This window comes from Coffea arabica, chromosome 2e, assembly GCF_036785885.1.
Source record: "Coffea arabica cultivar ET-39 chromosome 2e, Coffea Arabica ET-39 HiFi, whole genome shotgun sequence".
NCBI lineage: Eukaryota > Viridiplantae > Streptophyta > Magnoliopsida > Gentianales > Rubiaceae > Coffea > Coffea arabica.
In genome coordinates, this window is record NC_092313.1 from 36,548,735 (window position 1) to 36,559,536 (window position 10,802).

The 10,802-nt window shown below is 35.9% G+C and overlaps 1 protein-coding gene across 1 annotated transcript; it reads left to right on the forward strand.

Moving 5' to 3' along the window:
- The first annotated feature begins 529 nt into the window (after nt 1–529).
- LOC140036266 (uncharacterized) lies at nt 530–967 on the forward strand. The gene has a single exon (XM_072077614.1). The coding sequence runs from the start codon at nt 530–532 to the stop codon at nt 965–967; it is 438 nt and encodes a 145-aa protein (XP_071933715.1).
- Nucleotides 968–10,802: the final 9,835 nt, after the last annotated feature.

Below are 10,802 nucleotides of genomic sequence, written 5' to 3' on the forward strand. Positions count from 1 at the left end.
TCCTCGCGCAAGCTGTGGATATTATGGTAGGGCAAACCATACCAAGAACGCTTGTTGGTGAAAAGTGAAGAAGTGTCTCCGTTGCGGAAGTTTCGAACATTAGATCACCACTTGTCCTGTTAAGAACCGTGAAGGAAACGAGGATGCACAGCCAGAGAAGTCAAACCCTAAGCAACCAACTGTCAGTGGAACTAGACCCAAAACCTCTACTAGGGTTTTTGCTTTGGACCACTAGTGAGTTCCTGAGTCATCAGAAGTAGTTGAAAGTACGATCCCTGTATTCCACCGCTTGGCTAACCTTTTAATTGACCTTGGGGCAACCCATTCATTTGTGAATCCTATTTTTATGTGTAGTATTGATATTAGTCTTGTTAAGTTGCCCTATGACTTGAAAGTTAAAACACCTACTGGAGATCAAAACATAATTACCAATCTGGTTTATAAAAATTGCGAGATTTGGGTAGGAGAATGGAAGTTGGTGGGAGACTTGATCAGCTTAGACCTTAAGGGGTATGACGTGATTATAGGCATGGATTTGTTGGCCCGTTACAATGCCCAATTGAACTGTAAAACTAAAGTGGTGGAATTGTCGATACCCGGAGAGGCCACTCTAAGGTTAGATGTGAGAGGTTGGTTAGTCTCGTCTAAACTTGTTTCGGAAATTCGAGTTAGGAAGTTGTTGAGTAAAGAGGCGCAAGGTTACTTAGCCTTCTTAATTAATACCCCTGGAGATAAGATGAAACTGGAGGATGTGTTAGTAGTGAATGAATTTTCCGATGTCTTCCCCGACGAGTTGAAGTCGATGCCACCAGAGAGGGAAATAGAATTTAAGATCGATTTGGTGCTTGAAACCGCTCTTATTGCAAAAACACCATACCGAATGGCCCCTGCCGAACTTAAGGAATTGAAACTGCAGTTACAGGATCTGTTAGAGCGAGGGTTTATTCGAGAAAGTGAATCACCGTGAGGAGCGCCTGTGTTATTTGTTAAAAAGAAGGATGGTTGTTTGAGACTTTGTATAGATTATTGTGGCCTAAATGATGTCACGGTGAAAAATAAATATCTTTTGCCACACATTGATGAGTTGTTTGACCAGCTGCAAGGAGCAGTGATTTTCTCTAAGTTGGACTTGAGGCATGACTATTATCAGTTACGAATTAGGCAGGAGGATATACCTAAAATTGCTTTTAATTCCAGATATGAATATTTTGAGTTCGCCGCGATGCCTTTTGGTTTAACAAATGCTCCTACCGCATTTATGGATTTGATGCATCGAGTTTTTAAACCCTACTTGAATCAATTTGTCGTAGTATTTATTGACGATATTTTGGTATATTCTAAGACTCGAGAGGATCACGAACGGCATTTGAGGATAGTTTTGCAGACTTTAAGAGAGCATCAGTTATATGCCAAGTTTAGCAAGTGTGAGTTTTGGTTGGAACAATCTTCTTTTCTAGGGCACATAATATCTAAAGATGCCATTTCTATGGATCCAATAAAAGTAGAGGCCGTATCTGAGTAAAAACGACCGAAAACCCCAATTGAGGTCCGTAGTTTCCTAGGTTTAGCTGGGTATTACCGTCGGTTCATCAAAGATTTCTCCAAATTAGCCGGTCCTTTAACTGACCTGACCAAGAAGTATGGTCAATTTGTCTGGAATTCTAAGTGTGAAACTAGTTTTCGAAAATTAAAAAAACAGTTAACGTCGGCACCCGTTTTAACTTTACCAAATGGAAAAGACAGCTTCACTGTATATACTGACACCTCAAGAGAAGGATTGGGATGTGTTCTAATGCAAACTGGGAGTGTAATTGCCTATACCTCTAGGAAGTTAAAACCCCATGAGCAAAACTACCCGACTCATGACTTGGAATTGGCTGCTGTAGTTTTTGTACTAAAGAATTGGAGGCATTACTTATATGGGGTGACTTTTGAGATGTATACCGACCATAAGAGTTTGAAATACCTATTCTCTCAGAAGGAATTAAACTTGAGACACGTCGATGGGTGGAATTTCTTGAGGATTATGATTATACAATTTACTACTACCCGAACAAGGCCAACGTTATAGCAGATGCCTTAAGTCAGAAAGTTCAAGTAGCTGGATTAATGGTTAAGATGTGGAATTTGTTGGAAGAGGTGAGTGAATGGAACCCATGATTGGACCGACAGAAGGTGATTTTATGCAATATTACAGTGAGATCTGATTTGTTGAACCGAATTAAAGAATCTCAAAAGAATGATCAGATGGTGCAAAAGTGGAGAGAAAAAGTGCAAAAAGGGAGATACAAGACTTTAATGTGAGTTCCGAGGATATCTTGAAATTTCGTGATCGGATAGTGATACCGCAAGATGAAGTGATAAAAAGGAATATTTTGGAAGAGACACATCGATCTAAGTATACAGTACATCCTGTAAGTAGTAAAATGTACCAAGATTTGAGAAGACTGTATTGGTGGGATAAAATGAAGAAGGAAATTGTTCAGTTCGTCCAAAAGTGTTTAGTGTGCCAACAAGTGAAAGTTGAACATCAGAAGCCCTCAGGTCTTTTACAACCTCTTGAAATCCCTGAGTGGAAATGAGAACATATTACTATGGATTTCGTATCAGGGTTACCCCGTACTCAGAAAAGTCATGACGCTGTTTGGGTAATAGTAGACAGGTTGACCAAGTCTGCTCATTTCTTATCTATAAATATGAGATACTTTTTGGAAAAATTGGCCCAACTGTACATGGACAAGATAGTGAGATTGCACGGAATCCCCGTAAGTATTGTTTCTAATAGAGATTCGTGATTTGTGTCTCGTTTTTTGCAACAATTACAGGGAACTTTGGGGACCAAATTGAACTTTAGTACCACCTATCATCCCCAAACTGATGGACAATCGGAGAGAACCATTCAAACACTTGAAGACATGTTGAGGACCTGTATTTTGGATTTTGGTGGAAGTTGGGGACAATACATGGCGTTAGTTGAATTTGTCTACAATAATAGCTACCATTCTTCCATACAAATGGCACCATATGAAGCTCTCTATGGAAGGAAATGCCAATCACCAATATTATAGGATGAAGTAGGGGAAAGAAAGATTTTAAACCCAACTGCCATACTATGGATCGAGGACGCTTATGAAAAGGTAAAAGTGATACGTCAGAGGTTTCGGACAGCTCAAAGTCGACAAAAGAACTATGCCGATAATCGACGAAAGGATTTGGAGTTTGAAGTTGGAGATAAGATATTTCTAAAGGTTACACCACTTCGAAATCTCACGGCGGGAAAAGGAAAGAAACTTCAACCGAGAAACGTGGCATCATTCAAAATTCTCCAACGAGTTGGAAATGTAGCATATCGATTGGAGTTACCGGCAAGTCTATCCAAAGTTCATGATGTATTTCACGTGTCAATGTTGAAGAAGTATCATCCAAACCCCACCCATGTACTGAAACCAGAAGAAATTGATATTGACGAATCTCTAACTTATTAAGAAAGGCCGGTACGGATCTTAGATCGAAAGGTGAAGGAATTGAGAACTAAACAGATACCCTTAGTTAAAGTTTTGTGGAGGAATCATGAGATGGAGGAAGCTACTTGGGAAGTGAAAGAGGACATTCGCACCAAGTACCCTGAACTATTCAGTGATCAAGGTGAGAATTTCGAGGATGAAATTCTTTAAGGGGGAGAGAGGGTGAGAACCCTCACTTTAAACCATAATTTTCCTTAATTATATGCCTTATTCTAAGATCTAGACCACTTATTATAGGCCCTTGCACTATATTCCCCATGTGTTACAACAATTCCCATGCATTACATTTCATTTCCTTTTACTTGAAATAAAACATTTTCTTGAGTTGGTTTTAAATAATTCACCGCTTACATTTTACCAAGTGGCTTTTATTTGTGGTAGGACTTTATATGAGAGATTAGAGGTGTTAAATAGGCATTGGTACATTTGCAAGGGTTGAAACATCATTAGTCAAAGAATTAAGAGAAGTTTTGGACAAGAAGTGGGCTATGTGGCAAAATCTTAGCCAAGTATTTTGTTTGACCAAAGGTTAGAAGACAATTTAAACTAGACTTGGCCTTTTTTTTTCTTATTGTGGCCGGACACCTTGAAGCTTGGCAAGGAAGAGAGAGAACTCCATTTTCTTACTTTCTAACCCTAGTTGATCAAGAGCAAAACAACCAAAAGAGAAGGATCTTGAGTTAGTTGAGAAACTTTCCTCCAACCCTAGTGTTTGTTTTAAGCTTGAAGCTTTCATTTTGGTGGATTGTTTTGGTGGTTCAAACTTCTTACAAGAGAGGTATATAATCTTTAAATTATAGTTTTATGGTGTTATATCATGTACTTTAAGTTTTAAAGGCAAACTACAAGTTGTTTGGAAGAGATTTGAGGTTAATCTCTTGAATTAAACAAGTAGTAGTTGGATTAGTTAGTATGCATACCATGTGTTTGATGAAATGTTTAAACTTTGTTCATGGTTGTTCATGAAGTATTAACATGTTTTAGACCCCTTTTTGAGTTAGATTTAACACTTGATATGTTGTTAAGTGAGAATCATGAGAGGATGAAGGTTAGATAAATATGTGAACTTGGGGACTGTTTTCTTTTCCTTGGCTGACCGGTGTTGGAAGGAGGGGTTTTCCCTTGATTTTTGTGGTTTATTTGCACCTTAATCATGCCTAAGAATCTTGGCTAGACATTGGTTAAGCTCATGTGTGAGTTGGAATGAAATTTAAGCAAGTAAAGTGGTTGGTTGGACCACTAGTGGATTGTTTTGGTTTCTCTTGATGACTAGACTGCTATGGTCATTTTTAATCATGTTGATGTATTACATTTTGAACTCCAATGCTACTAGGTGACTTAAATCCTTATATATGAACATTAGAGGACTGATTTGGGTGAATTTGAACCAAAACAAATGAAGATAGCACCAAGAACTAATGTAGTTTTGCTTGAGGATAGGGCTGATCCAGAGTTGGAAAATCAGCTGAATTTTCTGAGCTACTGGTACTGATAGGAGACAAAGTAGAGTATATTTTGATACCGTTAAAAAGCCCTTTGAGTCTAATTTCCAATGCCACTGACAGCACCTAATTTTGACCTTCCTACAGTGAGATATAGCCATTTTCCCAAAACTGCGCGGGCGCGACTGTTTTACCCGTGAAGAACATTTTGAGCTTGAATGAAACTTCTCTTTTGCCCAACTTTCATGCACTTGTTAAACTTGTTTCCTCATGAACTTTTACTGCATTTTGGGCCTAGTTTGCATGATGAATTAAATGGATTTAACCACTCACTTGGTCTCTTAATGAGCCTACTTGTGAGTGGGAAATGAACCAAGAATGTTAACGATTTCACTCGTTGCCCAAGGATTGGGAAATGGAGGTAATCGTAACCGAGATACTTGATGTTTGATCACTAAATTGCTTGACAGGTGAGTGTTCCACTACCTGCTACCTGATTATGTGAAATATCTAAATACTTGATTTACGACTGTTTGAGCCAAACCTTGTTTTGATAAAAATGGAGGCGAACGTGTACTTTATCGCACTCGATCTCCCTCACTTTTCACTGAGGCTCTGTATACTTCTATTATGAGATGTGATTTCTCTATATATGACTATACTTGAGTTATTTGGGTGATACCCTATCAACTACTGCTACTGTTTGGGTACCCAACCTCATAGGTGAGTCGGTTGTATCGAGTCAGCAAGGGCTTGGTCGAGACGGCCGATAAACCTTGGGGACTGTATACTGAATACTGGAAACCGGTATACTCGAGTATTACCTAACTACTATTTATAGAGTGCGGGCTCGGTAGGGGGTTGACTGGTGGACGGAGATTGGAGAAAATGATGTTCTATGGACTTTATATTCTATAAATGCAAACGTTAACGGAGAGTCAACGGACCTCGGAATGATAAAGCTCAAGGGAATTTTGGCTTTTGGAACCCGCCCGTATCCTTGAATTGAACTGTGATTAAATTGTTATTGTACTATATGCGGTATTTATTTGGTTATCTTATACCCTTATTTGACTATGTGCCTACTTGTTTTACTTGGAACCTCACTGAGATTTAGCTCACCCCACTAATGGTTCTTAGCTTTATTTTACTTTGAACTTGTAACCTTTTGTTTAAGAAGACTTTATTTTGACTTTTGTAAGTTTGAATGCATAAGTTCGACTTATGTTATGTAAATTAAGTGTGGAGTGGTAAGTGTGACTTTTAGCTTGACATTTTAATTTTGGAAAGTTGGCTTGACGATTGTATGCCATTAGGGTTTGTACGTTTTGATTTGAAGTTATTCCACTGGTTATTTTGAGTTGCAAGTTCTTTGATCGACCGAGCCCCGGCGAGAGTTGGGCAGGCAATTCGCTGATATCCTAGGGTTCGCCCTAGGGAGAGGTGGGGCTGTCACATAGGATTGTTTAGTTTTAGATAGTTTATCCTTTCTTGTATGTTAGCTGCATGAAGATGAAGATGGAGATGAAGAAGGCAAGGAAAGAGCCCATGTGACAAGGGTTACTTTACCTTTTCAACTCTTTATCTTTTGTATTGGATTCTAAGTTTAGTTAATATACAAGTTTTGGATTTTATGTTTATTATGTGTCTTTAAAAGTTTATGCCTTAGGTTTGGTTAAACTTTCTATGATTGTTAGTGTTTATTATATTGCTATTTAATGCTATTATTTTGAGCAAGTTATTTAGCACTTTAACTCTTTAAATCATGATTAATTTGGTACCATTAATTGTGATTATCTAAGGTGTTGTTTCTTCAATGAAAATTGAGATTTAACACTAGTTCAAGAAATGCTAAACATAGAGAGTACACTCACGAGAGTAGAGGTGCACCTATATGGCTTTAGTGATTCATTTCATGTAATTTCATAGAAAAAATGAACTTGTAACTAATTTCATAACCACGAGAGTAGGTATGGATTAGTTATAAGTATAGTTGATTCACTACGAAGTAGGTTTCACATACATAAGAAAATTATGCCATAACTAGCCAAGATAGTAGTACTCAATGATCCAAAAAATAGCACTTGCATGAGTAATTTGGAATACCATAACCTAAGGAGCTTTCATTTGTTATTATCCTACATAAGTTTAGCGTAGTTTTATCTCTTTTAATTTATTGATCGTCTAAATAATAAAGAAGCTTTAGGAGTGCCGGTAATTGTCCAATTTTCCTCATGGGATCGACTCGACATATGCCCTAAATACTAGTTGACCTGTATACTTGCAATCAAAATGGGTATAAATTGGATTTAAATTTGTACTTATAAAAAACCCGTCAACCCTCATCCAGAATGGCCTCGGGTTGAGCTATCATAGCTTTTGCTGAGCCTCGTGCCTCTTGTGCACTCTGTGGCGTGCCTTGTGCATCTTGAAGAGTGGTTTGAGGAGTAGTTTGAGTGTTCAAAGGCTTATCTCTTGGTTGTTTCTCTTGACCAGGAATCTCTTCATGAGGTGGAGGTGGGAAAAGCAGATTCTTCATCTATACTCTATATAAAAGTGCCTTGAATGATTTACTGATAAGTGTTTCTTACTTTTTTGATCTGTCTAATATGCCCTTCTATTCAAATACAAAAACTAATAATATAATAATATGTTTTCTTTTTATCTTTTGTTTTATGATATTTCAAAACAACTCAAAGTCAACTAGAAATTATACCATCCAACTTGGACTCTATTACCGCTCTATAACAAGTTAAGCCCAAACAAAACAAAAATTGAGGAAACAATTTTCGAACACTTAAATTGTTGCAATTCAATAATTTAAAGGATACTTTCAATCCAAAGGACAGAAATGGTCATTACAATCCAAATATATGTGGCAGAGGTCTCAATTCAATCATCTATGGTTGGGAAATATACACAACATAAAATTTCTTCAGTCATCACACTCATGTGAATGGTTAGTAGAATGTGCCTTACCATACATTAAAACTCTACGATTTTTCAAATTTTTTATTCTTTGGTATATATAGTGTCCTAATATTTTGAAATAATGTGAATGTATGTCTTTGCATCTCAATTAACATTGCTGATACATGATCAATCCCAAATTTGAGAAAAACTCTTCAAATATTCATATTTAGACATATATTGCTTAAATGTACATGGGATGGATACTAAATTTGAAATTTCTGATCATGCATGCTAAATATAAGTTTTGAAATATCATAGAACAATTAATTTAGCCCTTATGATATTTAGCCTTTGCCTAATTTTCCCTCAAGACAATTTGTCTACATATTCATGTTCACAATTGACTACAATTTGAACTTTATTTAGTGATATTCTATTCAAATACAAACACTAATAATCTAATAATATGTTTCCTTTTTATCTTTTGTTTTATGATATTTTTAAACAACTCAAAGTCAACTAGAAATTGTTGAATGTGGATGGCATTAATTAACAATAATACCATCCAACTCGAACTCTATTACAACTCTATCACAAGTTAAGCCTGAACAAAATAAAGATTGAGGAAACAATCTTCAAAACCTAAATTGTTGCATTAAAATCTTGAATTCTCATATTACAATTGAACAATTAAGAGGATACATTCAATCCAAGGGAAGGAAACGGTCATTGCAATCCAAATACATGTGATAGGAGGCTTGAATTCAATCATTTATGGTTGGGATATATACACAACAGCAAAAGGATGGAAACGGTCATTGTTATTCAAATACATGCAGCAAGAGGCCTGAATTCAATCATTTATGGCTGGGACATATACACAAAAAAAATTCTTTAGTCATTGCACTTGTGTGAATGGTTAATAGTGTATGCCTTGCCTATATTAAAGCTCTACGACTTTTTAAATTTTTTATTCTCTGGTATATATTGTGTCCTATGTATTGTGTTATGCAATATTTGAAATAAAATGAATGTGTGTGCATTTGCATCTCAATTAACATTACTGATACATAAGCAATCTTAAATTTGAGAAAAATCCTTCAAATATTCATATTTATACAAAAATATATTGTTCAAATGTACACGGGATGGATACTAAATTTGAAATTTCTGGTCATGCATGTTAAACACAAGTTTTGAGTCCCTTTTCTTCCATTGTTGGGCAAAAAGGAAACATCTATTATGAAAGTTTAGTCATTTCTTTTCTAACACGGTCAATTAGCTTTGTCCAAATATTTTATCTATAAAAAATATGTTTTCAACATTGACGTTATAGACATTGTTTTCCATTCCAACAGGATTAGAATGCATCAGAATATGTAAAAGAGAAATTGAGAATTCAAATAGTGGACATTTGACTATTTTAAAGGCAAAATTTTTACACTATTGGTTTAGAATACAGTAACAATTTATATGGTATGTTATAATAAGAAAAAAAAGCTCTCTTTTTAATAACATTTTATTTTTTCTTTTTAATGCTTTGTTATATGTATTCAGATTATTGTTTTACGCAACATATAGGTTGATGAATATAAATGATCTTTTAACTCTTGTTTAGAAAGTTGTAGAACATTTGGCCAAATGGAGCACGCATTGTGACGTAATTGTGATTCAGGTAACTATGATTATATTACAAGCGTGACTACTTACATATAAAAAATTATAAAGCTCTTACTATAATATTTCCTATGGTTGATTTATTACAAATGAAATGAGAATGCATAGATTGAAATCTTTGAAAACCAAGTTTGCAAATTTGACTACTGAAGAACGACAGTTGCACAACAAAAAAAATTACAGAAACATGAAAGAAAAGGAAACTTACTCAAAAGCCGATGTAAATTGTTGAGGAACATGTGAAGCAAAATGAAACCCGTGTTATGCCAAACTTAATGAATCACAAAAAAAAACGAATATGTTGCAAATATCAACGACAAGAGAAAGTAAAAAATCAATTCAAGTCTTATTGTTGTGGAATCAAAGATTCCAAGATGAAACAAAAAATTTTTACTTAAAGCACAAATGGTTCCATGGTAGATTACAGGTAAAAATCTATTTTTGAGTATACCCGAATGCCAAATAGAAATAGTGGTGGTAATATTCGAGTATACCCAAACAAGAACAAGTATGGTCGATGAGATAACACTCCAATCGATTTAATCAAAATAGAGGTACTGAGATGGGATGAAAGGCACCTCCCACTTAGATTGAGTGTGGTACATGCTGTTGCTCAGCATTAATCGATTTAATTAGGAAAAAAGTACCAAGATGGGATGAGAAGCACTCCCACTTGGATTGAGTGTGGTACATGCTGCCGTTCACCACTTACAAGTCAAGCACAAGTACAAACACAAGCACATATCAGTCAAGTTCAAGCGAGTACAAGATCATTCAAGAAGGGAAGGACGAGTGCGATAAAGTACACTCTCGCCTCATCAAGTTCAAAATTCAACACATAACACATGGTATTATTCAAATCAAGATATCAAGAAACATGCATTTGAAACTCACCAATTTAAGTAAAATAACGTCCAAAGTTCACCCTCGAGTTATGTCCTTGATCACCAACAAACCCCTAAGGACAACCAAAACGAGGTATTATGGTTCAACCATTCAAAACTTAGGTGAGCCAAAGAAAATCCAAATAACTACTAGTGCAACAAGGCAAATATGGTTTTGGAGTAAAAAGAGAACATTTAGACCCAAGGGACATGAGTAACCAAGAATTTCCTCATTCCAATCATAAAACCAAGTTCAAAATGGTTTAACAACTCCAACTTAAGATTGGAAATGAAAGCAAGAACAACTTTAGAAAAATAGAATTTTCTCCAGTTTTGCGCGACACTGTTTGAAAAATTGTATC

What these genes read in the sequence shown, in the direction of transcription:
- LOC140036266 (XM_072077614.1), top strand. Translation starts at nt 530, where the DNA reads ATGGATTTGTTGGCCCGTTACAATGCCCAATTGAACTGTAAAACTAAA.